The sequence below is a fragment of the Ranitomeya variabilis genome, chromosome 1, assembly GCF_051348905.1.
Source record: "Ranitomeya variabilis isolate aRanVar5 chromosome 1, aRanVar5.hap1, whole genome shotgun sequence".
NCBI classification, from domain to species: domain Eukaryota; kingdom Metazoa; phylum Chordata; class Amphibia; order Anura; family Dendrobatidae; genus Ranitomeya; species Ranitomeya variabilis.
This window is the reverse complement of record NC_135232.1, coordinates 785010917-785033680: the sequence shown is the minus strand read 5'-3', so window position 1 is coordinate 785033680 and position 22764 is coordinate 785010917. Positions and strand designations below refer to the sequence as shown.

The following is a 22764-nucleotide window of genomic DNA, read 5'->3' as shown; positions in this document are numbered from 1 at the left end:
TAGACTATGTATTGCATCTTGATTTAATGGAGTGTTCATGATATTAGTCTTCATATGATGTGTATATCACAGTTATGTTATATTATTAGATTTTAGTAATTTTTTTTACTTAACACTTATTTTGGTTGTCACATCTATTTGTCTACTTATAGTTGAGCATCTTTTTAGCACTTTTTATCGGCTTTTTTAGTGGTTCATTAGCGGTTCATTTATGTGGGTAATTTTGATATATGTTCTTTATGCACGGATGTAGGGCGCCGGTGATTTGAGCCGATGACACTGCCGCTTACATTTACTCGTGCAGGATGTTCTAACACTTGTCAAAGACACGCCCCTTTATTTACCATACACACGTCCCTTGTAGTTAGTGATATTTCTTGTTGTTATTGACCTTGTATAGGCAGTAATAACACTTGTAATAGACACGCCCCTTTATTTACCATATATACGCCCCCTGTAGTCAGCGATATTTCTTGTTGCTAGTGATCCAAGTTGCGCATGCCTCACCCTTAGCCTCCGATGACTTCCGGTCCCGCTCATGAGGTGACGTGAGCGTTCCATGCTTGCGTTCCAGATGCGGGAATCCGGAAGTCTGTTAGTTCATTACGGGCAGCTATGTGGGCGACGCATGCGCTATAAAGGGCATCGCTAAGCAGCGTAATTGCACAGCTGATTTTTAGACCACACGTAATGAGACACTATATAATGAGAGGCTCACATAGCAGACACACATTTGGCCCCCATATGGAAGAAGCCTGGTAGGCGAAACGGCGCTGTCGGGGTAGCGGCACGGGCGCAGCACTTGCATCTCCTGATATACTATGTAAGTTACACTTACCCTATAGTGTTTTGGCTCGGGTTGAGCAATTTAAATATATCTTTAAAAGTTATGGCATGTATTTAGCATATTATCCTAGCTGATCTTAGGTGTAGTATATATAGGTACGCACCTTTTCTCGCTCTAAGAGTGATCATTTGGTCTATTTATGACAATTGATCTCTAGCACATTGCACTCTTTTTGCGGGTTTTGTACATTTTTTTCTTACACCTTTGATGGCAGTCCTTTTTGGCTCAATCTACTGATCCCCTAGTTCATTTTATGTAATTACATTTGCTGTTAGTTCACATGTTTCCAAGTCATTATAGGTTCACAGCAGTGTTGTATTTCATTATACTTTGGGGTGTTGAAGGTCATAAGTGCATTGGCATTTTTCATATACTTTTGGTGCTATGAAGTGTCTTGTATTTTCATCTCTGCCCATTGCTGCTTGTTTTTAAAGGGAACCTATCACCCCGTTTTTTAAAGATTAGATAAAAATAGTGTGAAATAGGGGCAGAGCTGGGCTTTACATTAGTGCCTTTTTGGTGCCTTTACACCCCCGTTAGGCTGCCGAAATACCGTTGTGAAGTGGCCGTTTTGTCCTGTCACTCAAGTTGGTCAGGTCGGATGGGCGTGGTTACAGCGCTGTTTCTTCCCCAGATCAGGCTCATCATTACGTTGGTGGCGTAGTGGTGTGCGCATGTCCAAGGTCCCGAATCCTGCACGGGGGTGTGAAAATAGCAGCGATGTCCGTTATTTCATTGGTGGTCGGTGGGCGCGGCCATCTTGCTTTGGCCGCGCGTGCGCAGAAGCGGCGCTCTGCTGGCCGCGGCTTCAGGAAAATGGCCGCGGGCATCCGCGCGTGCGCAGATGGCTATCGCGGCGGCCATTTTCGTGAAGCCGAGATGCGAACTCTGCTTCACGAAAATGGCCGCCGCGATAGCCATCTGCGCACATGCGGATGCCCGCGGCCATTTTCCTGAAGCCGCGGCCAGCAGAGCGCCGCTTCTGCGCACGCGCGGCCAAAGCAAGATGGCCGCGCCCACCGACCACCAATGAAATAACGGACATCGCTGCTATTTTCACACCCCTGTGCAGGATTCGGGACCTTGGACATGCGCACACCACTACGCCACCAACGTAATGATGAGCCTGATCTGGGGGAGAAACAGCGCTGTGACCACGCCCATCCGACCTGACCAACTTGAGTGACAGCAGAAAACGGCCACTTCACAAAGGTATTTCGGCAGCCTAACGGGGGTGTAAAGGCACCAAAAAGGCACTAATGTAAAGCCCAGCTCTGCCCCTATTTCACACTATTTTTATCTAATCTTTAAAAAACGGGGTGATAGGTTCCCTTTAATTGAGATTCCTCTGTATTGTTTGAATCTGTTGCTATATATTTTATGTATAATTTTTCTAATAAATTTTGTACATTTTATTATCTTGTGGATTCCTCGGTTTTTCTCCCTGTCAGATGGAGAATGTGTTTGATTTATGTTGTTATTGAGGTGTATATATGTTAAATTTAGGATATTGGTTATTAAGACTACAGTTAGGTGGATTCATAACTGGCTCAGTGATCATACTCTAAGTGTGGTAATAAATAGTTGCACATCCAATTGGAAGAGTGTTTTAAGTGGAGTACCACAAAGGTCTTCTCTGTTAAACATTTTAACAAATGATCTATATAAGGGAACTGAAGGTAAACTAATCAAATTTGCAGACTTTGCAAAGCTAGTAGGAATAGCTAACACTAGAGAAGACAGAGAAAGGATTCAGAAGGATCTAGATAAGTTTGAACACTGGACAGCGACAAATAGAATGGTATTTAACATTGAGAAATGCAAGATTCTACATCTGGGAAAGAAAAACAAAAATTACATCGAAAGAATGGGAGGAGCAGAACTAAGCAACAGCACATGTGAAAAAGACTTGGGTATACTAACAGATCACAGACTGTACATCAGTCTAAAGTGTGATGCAGCAGCAAAAAAGGCAAATATGGTTCTAGGATGTATTAAGAGAAGCATAGAGTCTAAAAGTAAGAAGTAATTATCCCCCCTTTACTCCTCCTTGGTCAGGCCTCACTTTGAATACCGTGTCCAGTTCTGGGCACCACATTTTAAAAAAAAGACATTTAAATCTGAAGGGATGTCACAGTAGAGAGGGATCATCATTATTCTCATTTGCACATAGAAATATGAGAAGCAATGGAATGAAACTGAAAGGGAGAAGATACAGATTAGATATTGAAAGACAACTTTTTTACGTGAGGGTTATCAATAAGTGGAACAGGCTTGCCACGACAGATGGCGAGATCTCCTTCAATGGAAGTCGTCAAACAGAGGCAGGACAGACATCTGTCTGAGATAGTTTAGTGAATCCTTCTAACTAACATTCTATGATTATAGGATATCAACAAGCACAGGGCAAGGTCTGAACAAATGGGTCCCAGTCATATCTAAAAAGTTCAATGGTCAAACGACACCAATACATTCAGCTCCATCAATAGATCGCAGAGGAAAGCAAGGGCAGACCATTTTTTTCCCCTACTAAGATTATATTTACTGGGGAATCAACACTTTTTCTCAGAAGATTTACATATAAACCACAGACAATTGTACGTATAACTGGCAGAAAAATGCAAAGGTAACTTACTTGATGAGCTGGATGGGTCTATCCTAGATGTAGTTGGCGTTGCAGGCAGTGGTCGCTGCCCACGTGGACGATGGGCTGGCAATGACATTCGTATGGGTCCAATAAATTCAACATAAGTTCCTGGAAAGTCTCCCTTCTGCTTGGTTCTTTCGTTGACCCCCAAAATCCAACCAATACGATGTGGGTCCCTCACATCACCATCTTTACACCCTAATGCTATTAAAGATGCTCTACTGACTGTTAGGACATCATCAGGCAAAAGGTCTATGTCTTCCTCTCGTTCTCTCTGATAGGGATACAGTGCTCGATACTGGAACCCTTCGGCTGACATTTGTACAGAATGTTTCCCGTTACGACCTCTAAATGTCCTAGAAGTCTCCGGTGCACTATAATGGTCTTAGCGCATTATGGCACCCAAGAAATTTTGGAGAAAAAAAAAAAAGAATTAAGCTGTAAGAGCAGATGCGCTTTCCATTAGCATTATTTTACACAGCGGATCCAGGGAGCCTTCGTCAAAAGTGAAATTTTGATAGTAAGTAGAGAGAAAATAGAGAACGTAGTGTGACTAAGAAAACTATGTCTTTAGCTGCCCCTTATTCTGAGCTTGAAACCTCTATTCAGCCAGATGATAGAGCACAGGAAAAGTGCGACAAACATAATCCAGGACTTTTCGGGGATCATGCGGCAAATGGAAGAAAAACAACAAAATGAACGAAGGATCGTCTTTATGGTTGCCAACGCTTCCTCGATCAACGCTGTTGAAGGTTTCAGATCTGAAAGACAAGAAGAACATTTGCTTGAGAAAAGGATGAGAACTAGATGATTTGTCAACAAATTTCACTATAAAGTCAGCATCAATTATGAAATAGATTTCTTAGACTTGATGAGTCTGGAGTACTTGAACGTATCTTGAAACACCATGTCAGAATGGGTGTATAATACAGATATTATAATGAGTCCATCTAAATTGAGAGAGCTTCTGAGTACAAATGTATTCAGTCTCCAGACAGCTAGCCTGACTGATAGTTGCAGTTTGTACTGAGCAGTATTAGGCTATGTGCGCACATGGAGTATCTGCTTACAGAAATTTCTGGAAGGTTTGTGCATCTCTCGGAAGGAAAAACGATGCGGAAAAAAACCGCGCGATTTTGCAAGCTTTTTTGCATGCGTTTTTGTACAGCAATGAATGCTTTTTTGAGCTAAATAAAAATATATTTTTTAAAAAGTTGTGTGATGTAATTTCTTGGTTCAACACTACATTTTTCATGCTGATGCAGTAGCATCAGAGTAATGGGATTACGGCTTGGTGTCAGCAGCTGTCATTGACACCTAGCTCTAGGCTTAAGGCCCCGTCTCACATAGCGACATCGCTAGCGATATCGCTGCTGAGTCACAAGTTTTGTGACGCAACAGCGACCTCAGTAGCGATCTCGCTATGTGTGACACGTACCAGCGACCAGGCCCCTGCTGTGAGATCGCTGGTCGTGTCGGAATGGCCTGGACCTTTTTTTGGTCGTTGAGGTCCCGCTGACATCGCTGAATCGGTGTGTGTGACACCGATCCAGCGATGTCTTCACTGGTAACCAGGGTAAACATCGGGTTACTAAGCGCAGGGCCGCGCTTAGTAACCCGATGTTTACCCTGGTTACCAGCGTAAATGTAAAAAAAAAAAACCGTACATACTCGCCTTCTGATGTCCGTCAGGTCCCTTGCCGTCTGCTTCCTGCTCTGACTGTGAGCGCCGGCCGTAAAGTGAGAGCAGATCACAGCAGTGACGTCACCGCTGCGCTCTGCTCTCACTGTACGGCGGCACTGTCAGAGCAGGAAGCAGACGGCAAGGGACCTGACGGACATCAGAAGGCGAGTATGTACGTTTTTTTTTTTTTTTACATTTACGCTGGTAACCAGGGTAAACATCGGGTTACTAAGCGCGGCCCTGCGCTTAGTAACCCGATGTTTACCCTGGTTACCCGGGTGCTGCAGGGGGACTTCGGCATCGTTGAAGACAGTTTCAACGATGCCGAAGTCGTTCCCCTGATCGATGGTCGCTGGAGAGAGCTGTCTGTGTGACAGCTCCCCAGCGACCACACAACGACTTACCAACGATCACGGCCAGGTGGTATCGCTGGTCGTGATCGTTGGTAAATCGCTATGTGAGACGGGGCCTTTAGTAATGAAAAAGTGTCAGCCTGACACCCTCATTACCAACCGATAAGTAAACACAAACACACACATACAGTCACCAGCCTATGTAAGAGCGTTAAAAGAACAAACATACATAGGCTGTAACCAGACAGCAACTGTTAATTTTAAAGAAAAAAAATATGAAAAAAAAATTGCGTGGGCTCCCGCATAATTTTAATAACCAGCAGAGGGAAAGCCGACAGCTGATGTTAACATTCTGGGAAGGAGCTAATAGCCATAAAGCTTCCCAGGCTATTAATATCAGCTCACAGCTGTTTGCTTAGCCTTTACTGGCTAGCTTACTGTGGAAAAAATAGACGTACGTTCCCCCTATAAAATCTAACCAGCAAAGGCTAGGCAGACAACTGAGTGCTGATACTAATAACCTAGGAAGGGGCCAGGGATATTTTCAGTCTGGGAGGGACCAGACTTTGTGACTGCTCTCAAAGACAGCCGGGGGATACACTGACAGGAGGTAATTGCTCCTGCAGTGTATCAATGAGCTGCCGTGAGAGTTCACCGGAGTTCATCAGCTCCGATGCTCTCCCTTATGGCACCACTGTTGCGTGGGAAACTTCTCACGCAGCGGTGCTGTACGTGAGAGCACCTGAGCTGATGACAGCGTGGGAAACACCAAAGGAAGCCGGTAAAACGCAAAACAAAAACTGAGCAAATCCGCAAACATTTTTATACCTGCGTTTTTGCTGCGGATTTTACTGACTCAATTGAAGCCAATGGGTAATAAAACGCTGCAGAAACACAAAAAGAATTGACATGCTGCAGAAAAAAAAAAAACACATTGCAAATACTTGAGGAAAATTACTGATCATGTGCACAACACTTCAGGATTGTCACTGAATAAGCTTGCAAAGGGATTCCATAGCGTTTTTGGCCCATTTCTGCGCGGAGGAAACGCATAAAAAACGCACTGTGTGCACATTGCCCAAGGTGTCTGCAGTAGGTAGGAGGGATACTGAGAAAATGTCAATTAGGCTAGATAGGAGATTCAGTGTAAACTTTCAGAAATAATTATATATGGTAATTATTCAAAAAGATTTTCAAAGTATACCAGCCTAATCAGGCTCAATTTAACAATGTGTACTTAACAGTGTAGCATTTGTTACTCTGACACAATATTGGTTTATGCAATTTTGTACTGCATTACTCAAGGGTCACATTGCCTAAGACGGAATTTACTACTGCTATAACAATACATTACAGTGGATTAGTGGAAAGAAACAGGGCAGGATGCTGTGCAATGAATAGAAGGTAGATGTTCAACAAGATGCAGTTTGTAGGTCACATCTGCTAGTTGAAAATTCCTACTCCTGTCTCTGGAGATGAAGAAACTGAGAATTTACAGCAATTTAGCCCTGAATGAAATCCTCTCCCGACAGTGGTCTGACAGGAAAGGCCTTAACACTTTAGTGGCCCGGAACAGTCAGACAGCAGAATTACTATGTCATGCAGTGAAAGGTTTGCGCTAAAGGTACGTTCAATGGCCTTCAGTGGACAAATGACAATCACTGTCCACCACACATGGTCTCTGGCCAGAGTTGACTTGAAGAGGACTTGCCACCACTCATGCCCATTTTAAAGAGTACCTGTCCTTCTAAAAAAGAAGAAAAGTTCCCCGGCACCTCTTTTTCGTGCTTTTGCTTTGTCATGTTCCTCTGTTACTCCTATAAGAAACTGAGGAATAGCTTAACAACAGGGTATAACCAATTGAAGTTGTGTGCCTGCACAATCCGACTGTGTCCAGTCAGTGGGGACAATGAAAGACATCCCTTCGGCAAAAGGAATGGTAACCCAGTTGGCAAATTATTTGTACATTTCTAGTAGGAGTAACAGAAGAACAGCAAAGTGCAGTGATCTAAGAAAATAAGCTTCTGAATTGTTAGTTCATAGAGAATACAAGTATTACGGTAACTAAAAATCAACAGAGATGACCCATTCACTTGATAGAGGCTGCCCAAATTACTACAGCTTCTCCTGGCAATACCAGCTGACCGAGAAGGGCTTCAGCAGCCGGGCTTGCATTAATCAGCTGATTTTTGGGAACGGAGGTCTTTGGAGGAGGGGATATTATTATTAAAAAAAATAGAAAAGTCCATTTTCTATGTATTTTAACAATGCAGTGGCAATAAAAGAACCCTATGAAGGGGTGAAAAAAAAGCTGCACAAATTTTATATTTATCCTAAGCAACATTGTGTGGCGTTGTGCAAACACTGTATTCCCTTACTCAAGTCTTCAGATGAAAACATTGAAAAGACATGCATACTCCATGCAGATGCAGCCCTATGTCAGGAACCAGACTCTTGGGCTAACCACTTAGCTACCCTACTGCCAATAGACGACATCTTGAAGAAACATGAAGGCTTTTGGTAATTCCACAAAGCATTGTGAAAAAAAGTCACACACACCGAGGCTTCCACCCACACAGTACTAAAATGGTTAACGATACTGGAATTATTTATTTCACCCCCTGAACTGACAAGTCTTTCAAGTTGAATGTTCCCATGGAACACAGCTCTTGGTTTCTTGACAGATGTGACCTATGGCCCAACAGTTTACAAAAGGTGTCACATGGCCACAAAAACAAAATTGATAGTGATGTCTTACTAATTTATAGCGGGCCTGGCATATTTATTAAATACCTTTCTGCCAGGACGGACTGCATTAAGTGGTTAACCACAAGCTACACATGACCTAGCTCTGAAGGGATGTAACAAAAAGAATGGCGTGCAGATAACACAACATATATACGGATAACCCAACAGTTCTTCCCAGCAGGACCGCATGCAAGGAGAGGGAAAGTATATCCATGGGAACAGAACATGGATGCTGCAGAGAAATGTATTAGGTGCCGAAGGACGTCCCCGGCATAACACACACCAGATGTCTGCACTCCAAGACAGTTTCTAAATGACCAAATCCATTTAACCTCTACAAGACCAGAGGCACTTACTGCAAGTCACAGAAAAAGAAAGCTATGCACTCGCACTAACAGACAGTGAGGGCCCCTCGTAGCGTCCCCCTCTCCAAAGCTGCCACATAAGAAGCTAATGAAACGATGGGCATATATGCCGGATGGCAAAATGGTCGAATATACAGGTGCCAATTTGGGCTTGAGGTGGTGACAATTTGACAGCTGTAACCTTAAAAATGTACTAGTTGGGCAGTCAACAGCTTCGTGCAGAAATAGATGTATACAACCCTCACCTAATACCCATTCAAATGCCACAGACTCTAGAACAAGATCATCCAGAGATTGGCCATTCATTTGGGAATACAATCATCTGCTGCGTCCAAACTGCTAAACATCCTGAAAACAACACATTTTAGATAGGACTGCAAAATGCCAGATGCACAATACTCTGCCCCTTCCAAGAACACCCAGGAAACATACAGGAAAGTGACATGTAACAAGCTATAGGCCTGAGATACAAGGAGGCATTTTGTCCTGCTGTCTACAAGATTGCACAAGCTGAAACATAAACCTATAGATTGCAGATGTAGCTGCAGATAAAATGGGTGTTCCCAACATGGACCTTTTATGCACAGAGATTCCCACCTATCCCTAGAATGCCATCCGCAGCCCACCTCACTCCATAACCGCACTGATTAGGTGTGTGAATAGAGCGAGTCAAACATGCGCCCAATTGCTCTAGCCAACTTATATGGGACCGTTGGAGACTGACAAGTATGGTGTTCGTCTGTTTCTCTACAGCCCAAAGATACTAATCAAAGCAGCACATATGCCCGACTACCACTCCATTCACACCCATATTAAGCGTGGTCATGGAGTGAGGAGGAACATGGCCTTGAGATCCCGGATTTAGTCACTGTTTTGGGACCAAGAAATTGGGTGCCTCAGCAAACACTCTGCGAATAGGTGATAAATGGCCATCTCAGGAAAACCTTTTAAAATCCAATAGCAAAGCTGGAGAAAATATATCAGAATGACCACCTATCTAACTAATAACCTTACATAAAAGTGAAAACCCTCTAGAATAAAAAATGTGTTTCTTAGATAAGTACCGTCTGGGCACTCTGTATTCCCAGTTCTACTTTATAGTTGGACATCTAGTTTAGTTTTTTTTTAGTTGGATTTTGAAAAAAAAAAAAAAAAAAAAAGCTTAGGAATATCTTTAAAGGGAACCTGTGAGCAGGATTGTGCACAGTAACTACAGACAGTGTCAGGTCAGCACCGTTATACTGATTAATATGTTACCTTGGTTGATGAAATCTGCCTTGTGGTTGTTTAACTGAAAACAAAGATTAAACAACCACAAGACGGATTTCATCAACCAATGTATCATTTTAATCAGTATAACGGCACCAACCTGACACTGTCTGTAGTTACTGTGCACAATCCTGCTGACAGGTTCCCTTAAGTTGCTACAGATATTGATCCTACACTGTAGCAAGTCTTCTGTAAGGAACTTGCAGCATTCTATGTCAGCTTACAGTGTTTGTACATTTATTCCTGGATGGAAAAGTAAAAACTACATGTTTGCTGCAGAAATATTTCTATAGTCTAAAAAAAAAAAAAAAACACCAGTTTTTAAATTTCATCAGGGTGAGCTAATTCATCTTGATAGGATTTTAGATTGTTGAACTCTAAAGGCATAAATATATTAAAAGGAATTTCTCAATACGATCAACCCTCTTAAGCCGTCTATTGTAGGTCAAAGGAAGCTGGATAAAATGATACCTGCGATCCAATGTTCTTTTCCAGAGAAATACTTGTTTTTCTTAATATGTAAATGAGCTGTTAAGATCTGTGGGCAGGACATAGATCTCTTTGAGAATCTGCCTCCAGAGCTTATTTTACATGAAAGGGGAAGTTACCAGTGTAAGACATACAGGAGAACAGACTGTCGGTCATTACATGTCTCTCTCCCTTTCATGGAAAATAAGCTGTGAAGACAGATCATCAGGGAGATTTGTGTCAGGCCCATAGATCTTAACAGCTCATGTACACATTAATAAAAACTCGGATTTCTCTGCCATAAAATATCAGATCTCAGATATGAAGGTGTCAAAGGGACGCAGCTGAAAGAGTTGGTAAAGTGGGGGTGTAAGACGCAGATCTCACTGCTGCCACCAGTTGTCTGAGATGACACGGGGGAGATCACGCAGATCCCACTGTTACTAGTTTGGCATGGGGGATGGACATCTGCTGCATCCAATCGTCAGGACAATTAGCAATTGACAGACGATCTATGGAGGTGGCCGCTTCCACTACTAGGCCAGTTATTGGGGAATTCACAGTGAGGGTATGGTATATACACCTCCGTTTCCAGCTCATAACAAAACAATACAGTATATACAATTACATAAGACAAAAGGAAATTACTAAATCTAATGTCACGGAAATGGGTCAGAGCTTAGTGTAGGGTGGTACTCCTTAGGAAAGCGGACAGAAACCACAGCAAGCTGTACCGTCCAGGACAGACAAATGACCAGACCCAACTTCTGCTTTTTATTTGATCAAGGTTACTCTCACATACCTTCCCTTGGTGAGCTCATGTGGGGGCTGGTTCTGGGTCTTCCCGAATTTTATGAGATCCCCAACTTACAGGATATCTTCGCCCCCAGAGGCTCCATGTGGTATATATTGTAGTCATGTTTCTTATTGCGATTTTACTGGTCTATAGAGATGAAACATGGCATGGACAGCACCATCTATTGGACAAATGTTAAGTTGGAGGGGTTCTCTTGGCTTTCCGGTGATGTGAATGAATGTGTTATATTCGTCACTTCGCTATGACACCGAAAATATATCTCCTATAAATATCGGATCAATGGAAATCCCAATATTCATCAATGACTACTGGCCTCAAAAGGCCTGGGGAGCCATGCTTTGATCAGATGAAGCCCTTGTATTTCTCTGGCTCTGTGCATATGAATTTTAGTATTTTTGGCAGGTTTCCTTGTAATTGCATGTACACTGCAGGAGGCCCCTATTTCAATGTCAGCCCCCTCCCACTTCCCCAGTTAGAATTATCTTTTTCTATTCCCCACCGATAATAATCTCAATGTCCAATGTGAGGGTGATATGTCCTTCTCCAGAGATGTTTTATGGATTCAAATTTTTCTTTATGATACAAGGTATCATTTTATTCAACTTTTTATGACCTACATGGCTACATAGATGGCTTAGGAGGGTTGAGTCTCCCGACAGACTTCTTTTAATGTTCAGTGTCCATAATACAAAAGGGTTCAATCCTAAACTACAAAACGTATCGCTTACTGTAGTTATAAGAAATAGCCTACGGCATTTAAGACAAAATTGCAGAATGATGTGGTGAATTAATAATCAAATCAATGGGAATTATAAGGGTATGTTTCCATGGGGCGTATTACACCAGGATTTGCTGTGGATTGGACACAGCGTCCAGATGTTTACAGCATAATGGAGGGGATTTTATGAAGTTCCGTCTCCACTATGCGTGCAGGGCTGCATTCCGCAGCCCTGTGTATCCGGACATGCGGCGCATCTTTACCGACCGCAACATGTCTATTTATCTTGCAGAGATGCCCCGTTTCTGCAAGATAAATAACCCGGTCTATGAATACGATGCGGTGATTCCACGTTATCAATGAACACATCTGGGATCATCGCGCGTACAACAGGGGGGATGCTTTGGGCGGAGTGGGGTATCCGCTGTGTCCAAAGCGCAGAGCTTCCAGACCGTGTAAACATACCCTTAGTCTTTGTAGATAATGTAACTCAGAATTCAGAAGTTGACACATCTCATTGGTTTATTATTGATAAGCGCTTCATTCCCATCCAAACAAGTTAACAGGTTACATAAGGCGGGACAGAGAACCACCATACAGAGCCCAAAGGGGCAGATTAATCATTTGCGGAGATATGACAATACAGTTGTGCTCAAAAGTTTACATACCCGGGCAGAATTTTTGCTTTCTTGGCCTTTTTTCAGAGAACATGAATGATAACACCAAAACATTTTTCTCCACTCATGGTTAGTGGTTAGGTGAAGCCATTTATTGTCAAACTACTGTGTTTTCTCTTTTTAAATCATACTGACAACCCAAAACATCCAAATGACCCTGATCAAAAGTTCTACCCTGTTTATACCCTGGTGATTTTGGCCTGATAGCATGCACAGAAGTTGACAAATGGGGTTGAATGGCTATTTAGGCTATGTGCACACGTCAGGATTTTGTCAAGATTTTGTCAAGATTTTTCCTCAGGTTTTGTAGCCAAAACCAGGAGTGGGTGATAAATGCAGAAGTGGTGCATATGTTTCTATTATACTTTTCCTCTAATTGTTCCACTCCTGGTTTTGTCTACAAAACCTGAGGAAAAAGCCTGACAAAATCCTGACGTGTGCACATAGCCTAAGGCCATGTGCACACGTTCAGGATTTTTAGCGTTTTTTTCGCGTTTTTTCGCTATAAAAACGTGATAAAAACTCGAAAAAAACGCTAACATATGCCTCCTATTATTTACAAGGTATTCCGCATTTTTTGTGCAAATGTAGCCTTTTTTTCCGCGAAAAAATCGCATCGCGGAAAAAAAAGCAACATGTTCATTAAAATGCGGAATTGCAGGGGATTCCGCACACCTAGGAGTCCATTGATCTGCTTACTTCCCGCACGGGGCTGTGCACACCATGCGGGAAGTAAGCAGATTATGTGCGGTTGGTACCCAGGGTGGAGGAGAGGAGACTCTCCTCCACGCACTGGGCACCATATAAGTGGTCAAAAAATAAGAATTAAAATAAAAAATAGTCCTATACTCACCCTCGATGTCCCGCGCAGTCTTCCCGCCTCACCGCTGCACGCTGCCGTTCGGTTCCTGTAGCTGGTGTGCGGTGAAGGACCCTGCCGATGACGTCACTGCCCTGTGATTGGTCGTGAGCCGTGACGTCACGCTAGGTCCTGTGTGCACAGACCAGCTATAGGAAGAGGAGCCGGACGCCGGTGAGGAGATGTCTGGGTGAGTATAAGCATTTTTTTATTTTTTTTATTATTTTTAAACATTCTATCTTTTACTATAGATGCGGCATAAGCTGCATCTATAGTAAAAAGTTGGTCACACTTGTCAAACGCTATGTTTGACAAGTGTGACCAACCTGTCAGTCAGTTTTCCAAGCGATGCTACAGATCGCTTGGAAAACTTTAGCATTCTGCAAGCTAATTACGCTTGCAGAATGCTAAAAAAAACGCGAAAAAAACGGAAAAAAAACGCAAAAAAAAAAATGCGGATTTCTTGCAGAAAATTTCCGGTTTTCTTCAGGAAATTTCTGCAAGAAATCCTGAACGTGTGCACATACCCTAAAGGTATCATCCTCACCTGTGACCTCTTTGCTTGTAATCAGTGTGTGTGCATAAAAGCTGAGTGAGTTTCTGGGATCCAGACCTTCTCTAAACTTTTGAATGCACATGTCCAATTGTTAACCATTTCAGTTCGTTTTGCACAACTTATTGTTCTCTAACAAGGAGCTTAATGGCAAAATTCACAAGTGCTTGATCCATGAATCGACCAATAAGTTTCGGGGTTCCATTAGAATAGTATTTAAACAGTCCTCCACATCATGCTGTTCACATTTTGACTTCTTACGACCGAGATGACAACTAGTAATTAATCAACAGTACCTTGCCATTGCAAGGCTTCAAGCACGAAGCTCTTCACAGAAGTGGCCTCTGAGCTTAGGCTACTTTCACACTTCCGTCTCTATAAAGACGTTGCAATGCGTCGTTCTGTGCAAAAAACGCATCCTGCAAACTTGCCCGCAGGATGCGTTTTTTGCACATAGAGTTGTATTACCGACGCATCACGAAGTATGGACACACGTTCTATACGTCATGGCACTGGATGCGTCGGTAAATGGCGGACAGTCGTCACAAAAAAACGTTCAATGTAACTTTTTTTTTTTTGTGCGGCGAGTATGCTATTTTCGACCGCACATGCGCAGCCAAAACTCCGCCCCCTCCTCCCCGAAACTCATAATGGGCAGCGGATGCGTCTTAAAACTGCATCCGCTGCCCATGTTGTCCACTATTTGCACAACATCCGTCGGGCCGACGGTTTGCGACGGCCCCGTACTGACGGAAATGTGAAAGAGGCCTTAGAGTATCACAGAGTGTCATCATTGCGTTGCAACAGAGATACAGAGAGACTGGAATAGTCACGGAAAGGAAGAGAAGGAGATGTCCTTTGGCCACATCCGACACTGTTGACCATTTCATTTTGAACAATGCCCTTTGAAACCGGATGATGAATCCCACACAACTCCAGGGACATTTAAGGGTAGGCAAAAGCTTCCCTAATGTCACATCAGACCATTCGAACAGTACCTGATCACACCACCAGGGACAGGCATCATCGTCTTGCATGGGCCAGGAAGCATCTACGCTGGACAAGGGACCAGTGGAACTAAGTGCTATTCACTGATGAAAGTCTATTCACTGCAAGCAGAAATAATGGCCGCCAATGATGTTGGATACGTCAAGGAGAGCGCTATGTATCAGCCACTGTTGTCACCAGATGAGTCCTCGGTGGTGGTACAGTGTGGGCAGGAGTGTCTAGTCAATACATGACTGCCATACACTTTGTGAAAGGTACAGTGGCAAGCCCCTACTACTTGCTTATCATTAATCCTGTCACTGTGCCTCTACAAGAACAACACAGGCCTAATTTCATCTTCATGGACGACAATACTCCAATTCATCGAGGTCATATTATCAGAGAATGGTGGGTAGAAATTGGGATACCAGAAATGGAGTGGCCTGCACTTTCTCCAGACCTGAATCCCATAGCAAACCTATGAGTATCAGCTGAGTCACCATGTAGAGGCACGTGACTAATGCACACCTCAATGGCCTGAGGGCCAGCCTTTAAGAAGAGTGAGATTCTACACCTCAGTAGACAATAACTCGACATGTGAACAGCATGAGATATCGTTGTCAAGCTGTAATTGATGTTCAAGGCCACATGACAAGTTATTGAGACATTGACATTTTTGTTGGGGTATACTGACCACTGTTGTTGGCTTTTGAATCAAATTGTTTGAGATGAGGAAGTCACCATTGCATGCTTCTACTTATATGCCCTACTTTCATGATAAAATATCACTGTAGCCTAAACTTTACATTTTCCATAAATTTAGCTCAAAAGCCAAATGGATGGGAAAAAAAGAATTTGATACGCTGCCGATTTTGAAAGTTCTCCCACCTACAAAGAATGGAGAAGTCTGTAATTCTTATCATAGGTACACCAACTGTGAGAGACAGAATCTAAAAGTAAAAACCAGAAAATCAGATATGTATGATTTTTAAATAATTATATTGCATTTTATTGTATGAAATAAGTATTTGATTACCTACAAACCAGCAAACCAAAGAGCTCTCTAAGGACACCAGGGACACAATTGAAGACATGCACAAGGCTAGGATGGGTTACAGAATAAGCATTTGCGATACACCTTTCATACTTGCCTACAGCATGTAATATGGATCTGGTTGATTGTTATACAGTGAGTATCTGCAGCCCCTTACAAATATGGTACTCGGTGAGTGACATGGCGGGCATAATTAATCCCGGCAAGTCAGCAAAATGGTGAGTGGTGGTGCTAAATTACAGAGGCTCACCTTTCTGCTGACTCACCGGGATAAGAGCAACTGTGACTTCAGAGCTTCCAGGGCCGATTACACCCACCTGTGGCACGCACAGAGAGTAGGTAACGACCAGCTTAGGAAGCGGACAGTCCATTGAGGTACAAGGCCAGTGACCGGTGGGTCCCAATCCTAGTTTCCTCAAAAGCATGCATGGGGCTCAGGCGACCGGTGGCTCCACATCCTGACCTCCTCAAATGTATCCATGGGTTCAGTGATGGGTGTTCTTCAAGCCATTATTCAGATGTCAAGGGGAAGGGGTGATGAGTTTAACTTGCATTGTTTTATTATTTCGTTTATCCTTCAATATTAGCAAGTCAACAAACTGCATGGTCTGGTATACTGTGTAATCAACAAATCAGCAAATATTGTTCAGTGACCCTGCATCCCTATTTTGCAAAGGTAACAGTACAATAACGCGTAGGAGCTGATATAAGAGGTAAAGAACAACAATTCGTCAATTTACAAATATCAATTCAACCTACAAGAAGAGTCAACATAAAGATAAAAGTCTATGCCTCCTCATTTACTAAAAAATTAAGATAAAATGTTGTGTTATCACATGGAAGAAACACAGGATGACTGTCTATCTTCCACTTTCTGGGGCTGCATGCGAGAGCTCGCTTCATGGAGTAAGGATGATTCTGAGAAAGGCAAGTAATCAGCCCAGAACTATGGGAGGCTCTGGTCAATGACCTGAAAAGAGCTGGGACCACAGTCTCAAACATTTCAATTAGTAATGCACTACGCTATCCTGGATTAAAATCCTGCAGGGCATGCGAGGTCCCCCTGCTCAAGCTAGCACATGTTTAGGGCCATTTGAAGTTTGCTAATGACCATCCGGATGATCTAGAGAAGGCATGGGAGAAAATCATGTGGTCAGATGAGACCAAAATAGAACTTTTTGGTATCAACTTCACTCGTCGTATTTGGAGGAAGAAGAAGGATGAGTACAACCCCAAGAACACTGTCCCAACCGTCAAGCATGGTGGGTGAAACACTATGCTTTGGGGGTACTTTTCTACAAAGGGGACTGGATGACAGCACCGTTTTGAAAGGAGGATGGATGAAGAGTGGCCTAATGAGTTTCCAGACCTGAACCCAATAGAAAATCTTTGGATGTTGCTCAGCTACAGCACTGAAACCTGAAAGATCTGGAGAAGATCTGCATGGAGGAGTGGGCTATAATCCCTGCTGCATTGTGCACAAGCTTGGTCAAGAACTACAAGAAACGTCTTATTGTAACCTCTTATTGTAAACAAAGATTTCTGTACCAAATATTAAGTTTTTTTTTCTTCTATTGTATCAAATACTTACCGTATTTCATGCAATAAAATGCAATTTAATTATTTAAAAAATCATGCAATGTGCTTTTCTGTGTTTTTATTTTTAGATTCTGTCTCTCACAGTTGAAATGTACCTACGATAAAAATTACAGACCTCTCTATTCTTTGTAGGTGGGAAAACTTGCAAAATCAGCAGTGTATTAAATACTTATTTTCCCCACTGTAGATAGTTAGCTGAAGACCATTCTGTCATGTTCCAATGTTGCAGTCTTATGCAACAACTTCTTCAAAATGGCAAGCACGGGTTGATGATTTTGCGCAACATTAAAGATGCTCTTTTTTTTCCTCATTTCTCACCGTTATTTCCTTTTTTTTTAGTAATATGTCCACACAAAAATCAAATTACAGGTTTTGTCTTCCAATATGTTATAAATGTGCAAACATTTTGCAAATAATTACGAATGTCACAATTGATTTACTAGGCGAAAACATCTGGATTCCCAAAACCATGCCCATAATAATAATAATAATTAAAAAAAAGATATAAAGTGAACTTAAAAAAAAGTGCAAATAATGAATAAGGCACAAATAAAGTCTTTATTTCTACTTCAGAAAAAAGTGCAAAATCAACAATAAATCTGAGCTACTGGTCCTGATTTATCATGGTGTTTAGGCCAGAAATCTGCCCTAATACACCTTCAAATGCAAAGTTGTGCAAAAAAAATTGCAACTTTGCCATTTAGGCCCCTTCCACACATCAGTTTTTTTACCATCAGTCACAATCCGTCAAATTTTGAAAAAAAACGGATCCGTCGCAGATTGTGAAAAACTGATGCGACGGATCCGTTTTTTTGCCTGATCCGACTAGCTGATCCGGCTAATTGGAGAGTAAAAAAAAAAGGAGCATGTTCAGTTTAAAAAAACGGAATCTGTCTCCGGATTCCGTTATTCGACAGATCCGGTGCCCATAGGCTTCCATTCTAGAAAATGATGGATAGCGACTGATCCGTCGCTGTCCGTTTTTTCGACGGACACAAAAAACCCTACTATGTCCGTTTTTTCACGGATCCAGCGAAGGATGGATGAAACGTGAGGCCATCCATAACAATCCGTTGCTAATACAAGTCTATGAGAAAAAAACGGATCAGGCGGCATTAGCCGCCGGATCCGTTTTTTTTCCAAAATTCTACGGATTGCGAGTGATGGCAAAAAACTGATGTGTGAGAGATCACTGCCCAGAAGTGGATTTCTTTGGAATATGACCTATATACCAATACAGACGACTTAAAACCGGTGATCCTACTGACAGATTCTCTTTAAAGAGAACTTGACAGCTGATACATGCTGCCTGATCTAGACAGATAGGCAGAGACCTGTCAAACCAGGCCAGCGGGTAGTGAGAAGCCACCAGGGACCAGCATGTTCGACTAGTATACAGTGCGGCTTGGTCCCAGGCAGCTTTTTAAGTACGGTATGTTGTTCTTTTTTGAGGAGCAGCAGCGTTTTAGAGAGTCAGACATACCTGGTTGAGTTCATATTGCCCGATACGTGCTGCGCCTGGATCAGGCAGCATGCATCAGATGTCAGGTTTTCTTTAAGACAAACGTTACTCCAGTCTCTGACTGGAGCAACATTTCTGTCGAAGTAAGAAACGCCACTGACAAGATGCGCTGAATTCATTAATACAGGTGTACAAAATGCCAGTCTTTAATTTATTTAGCAACCTGATTTAATTATTTTGAAGGTGCCAAAAATCTCAATAGCTTTGGCAGTGGCCTATTACTGAACTTAAAGGGAACCTGTCACCAGGTTTGACCAATATAAGATAGGGCACCCCCTTTCAGGGCTTATCTACAGCATTCTATCGTGCTTTATATAAGCCCCCCGATCTGACCTGAAAGATAAGAAAAATACGTTTTATTATACTCACCCGAGGGAACAGTCCGGTCCGATGGGTGCCGCAGGTCCGGCGCCTCCCATCTTATGATCGCCGCCCTCCTGCTTGCTTCATCGCTCCCCAGCATCGTGCTCCTACGCAGGCGCAGATAAGTACGCCTGTGCAGGAGCACGATGCTGGGGAGCAATGAAACAAGAAGGATGGCAGCGATCAGAAGAAGATGGAAGGCGCCAGACCTGGACCTGCGACACCCATCAGACCGGACTGCCCCTGCAGGTGAGTATAATAAAAGTTAATTTTTCTTATCTTTCAGGTCAGATCGGGGGCTTATCTACAGCATTATAGAATGCTGTAGATAAAGCCTGAAAGGCGGTGGCCGTATCTTATATCGGCCAAACCTGGTGACAGGTTCCCTATAACCAAAATGTTTTATCTTGTTAATATCCATGAGATTGTTCCCAATGCGCTGATTTTACAGAAAAGAAATGTAACTTTGGATATTACAATTCGTCTGTACAACGTGGCCTCCTCTCACATGGCTCCTTATAACAATGCACAGAGCCAGAAGCGGGACTCTTGATCATGAGTCTAGCAGCTTGCCATAGATTTAAAGGGTGGAAATCTATGGCAAACTCAAGAGGCTACACTTTGCAATGAGAATAATCCTCTGCCAGGCAATCAGCCCGCATACTTACTGGATGTAATCTGACATGGTAATAATTATTAACACTGTTGCAAAAATATGAATTTGAATTTGTTACCGTCACATTCATTTAAATAAATAAATGCATCTAAGTGTTTATCATTTTTGGAAACACTTCAGCATTTGGGTGCACTGTATTTCAAATTCTATTCCTCTAGCATGGGATTTTCAGATGTAGGAGCCAAAAAAGCTGGTCTGTTTGAAAGAACACAAAACTTATCTTAAATTTGTACTACAAAGTGGATGGCACTGGGTACAGCGAGGCATTCTTGTTGCAGAAAGGACATGTACCCACACATTAGGTCACGTTTCAGAGAAACACACCCTCACATAACCTAGTTCACAAGCAGTAAGAATTATTCTACCTAGCATACGTGGTAAAATGATATTCACCCTTGTATAATTTCCAAACGGTTCCATGCAACGGAGAATGGGATCCAGTCTATGCCAGGCGTGGAAGCAAAGTGCATAAGTAAAAGATCTGGCTTTCAAGGCTTTACTAGAACATTTAAAACAATGGCATTGCCGTGACATATCATGTAGGCATAGTTGGAGGTTTGGAAAGTGCAGAGGAATGTGAAACACTGAATGAGTAGAGGAATGTGAAACAGTGATCGAAACGTGCTAAGCGTTTGACATTCCTCTGCACCTTCCAAACCTCCAACTATGCCTATATGGTATGTAACGACAATGTCATTGTTTCATTGTTTTAAAATTTTCTAATAAAGTCTGGATTTTTTTTTTTTTTTTTTTTACCAGAGCTGGATCTTTACTTCTACTTGTGCACATTATTCTACCTGGTCTACAGAAGTATGGCAGCACGTCCTGAAACAAGCCTAAGGCCCGTTCCACTTTCCAACTTAGAAAGTCCGCTGCTTGATTCCCTGAACTTTTCAGAGGAACTGCTGAAGTAGAAATAGCAGAATCCTGGTCCAAAACAATATTACTTTTGCCAAGATTTCAAGATGATAATATGTTGCGTCTCCTTAGTAGAGCTGCTTTTAGAGTCTCCAGCTCTGCCCTCAGCTCCCTGTAGTTTTAAGTCATCCTATGAAACGCTGGAGACCAGACCTTCCAGCCTGAATGACTCACATATACTGTATATTGATCAGAGTTCAAAGGGGGTGGTAATCTTGAATCAAATTGTTGTCCTAGGGCAAGGGTCCCCAACCTGTAGCTCAGGAGCCACATGTGGCTTGCGGTCCCATGCCACATGTGGCTTGCGGTGCCATGCGAATTGTGGCTCGCGGCTGTCTGCCAGCTTGGTGCATTAGCTCCAGATTTAGTAAACGGGTATGAAGAGCACATCTCAAAATGGTGAAATTTGTGAGTAGCTCTGCACAGAAGAGCAGATTTGGGTACACTTCTACTGGTCTTGGGGGTTTAGAGATAATTTAAGTACGGTACGCTAGAGACATGATGATACTACCGGTCAGAGGAGGTACTTGAAGCTGAATGTGATTGTGTTGGGAGTGATGGAAGAATGCTGAATGGGGGTTTGGTGGGAACCCCTGGATCTTGGTATACTGATTCAGGGTGATTTGTGTGGAAAAGCTTTGTTTATCAATATACCCATAATGGGGGCTTGGTTGCCACTACTGTGAGGGGAGCAAGAGCTGGATGTGGCTCTCGACCCTCTTGCAGAGCTGAATGTAGCTCTCAAGGTCAGAAAGGTTGGGGACCACTGCCCTAGGGTAACCAATCACAGACTAAATCATAATATACCCCATACAATAAATTTTACTATTAAATAGTTAAAAGCTATTAACTATTTAATAATAAAATTTATTTTATGGGGTATATTCAAAGGGGGTGGTCCAACAGACCCTGGCCATTAGGCAAGTAGTAGCTTAGAACTTGTCCCCTAGCCCACTCCTTGGCCCATCTACCATGAGCACTGGTAGCACAGCCACAAAGAGCAAGGCCCTTAAATCAAGCTCTGGTAGAACAGAAGATCCCTAAAAGCCAGGCATATAAAATAGTTTTTCCAAAAGTGGTTGAAGAAGACCAGAAGGAAAGCCCCTCTCTACATCGGTCATCTCTAGAAGAGGGTAGAACACTGCAGGGTGGTGGTGTCAACAGTCGGGTCCTGTTACTGTTTGTTTCTTTCCTTATATAGGTCATGAGGGTAACCTGTTATGGTGCTACTAAAGGGATTCGATAGCTGCTATTGCACAGGTGCCGGCGGCGCCACCTTGGAGGAGGAAATTTTTTTTTGTATTCTCCAGCAAGATGGTGCCGCCGGCACCTGAGCAATAGCAGCTATCGGATCTCTATACCAGAGGTCCCCAACCTTTTTTGCACCAGGGACCGGCTTTAAGCAAGGCCAGTTTTCCATGGCCCGGTGGAAGTGGGGCAGAGGCGGGGCTTTGGTCATATGGGGGTGGGGTTATGGAGGGATGGAGCTTAGTGCATACTTATCATATAATTATGACATTTATAATGAGAATGTGATTCAACTTACCATAGGTTCAGAATGAGTGGGAGCACCATGCTTGTTTCCCTGGTGCTCTGCACCATTATTGCCCCATAGCTGTGCCATATAGTGCTCTGCACCA

General features: G+C 42.8%; 1 protein-coding gene across 1 annotated transcript in view; it reads right to left on the bottom strand.

The window, feature by feature from the left end:
- PIK3R2 (phosphoinositide-3-kinase regulatory subunit 2) overlaps positions 1–22764 on the bottom strand; it is a 105608-nt gene that overhangs the window by 49892 nt on the left and 32952 nt on the right. Inside the window, exon 2 of the mRNA XM_077272782.1 lies at positions 3483–4255. Within this exon, the coding sequence (XP_077128897.1) occupies positions 3483–3813 (331 nt within the window). The 5' untranslated portion in view covers positions 3814–4255. The remainder of the gene's footprint in view (positions 1–3482; positions 4256–22764) is intronic.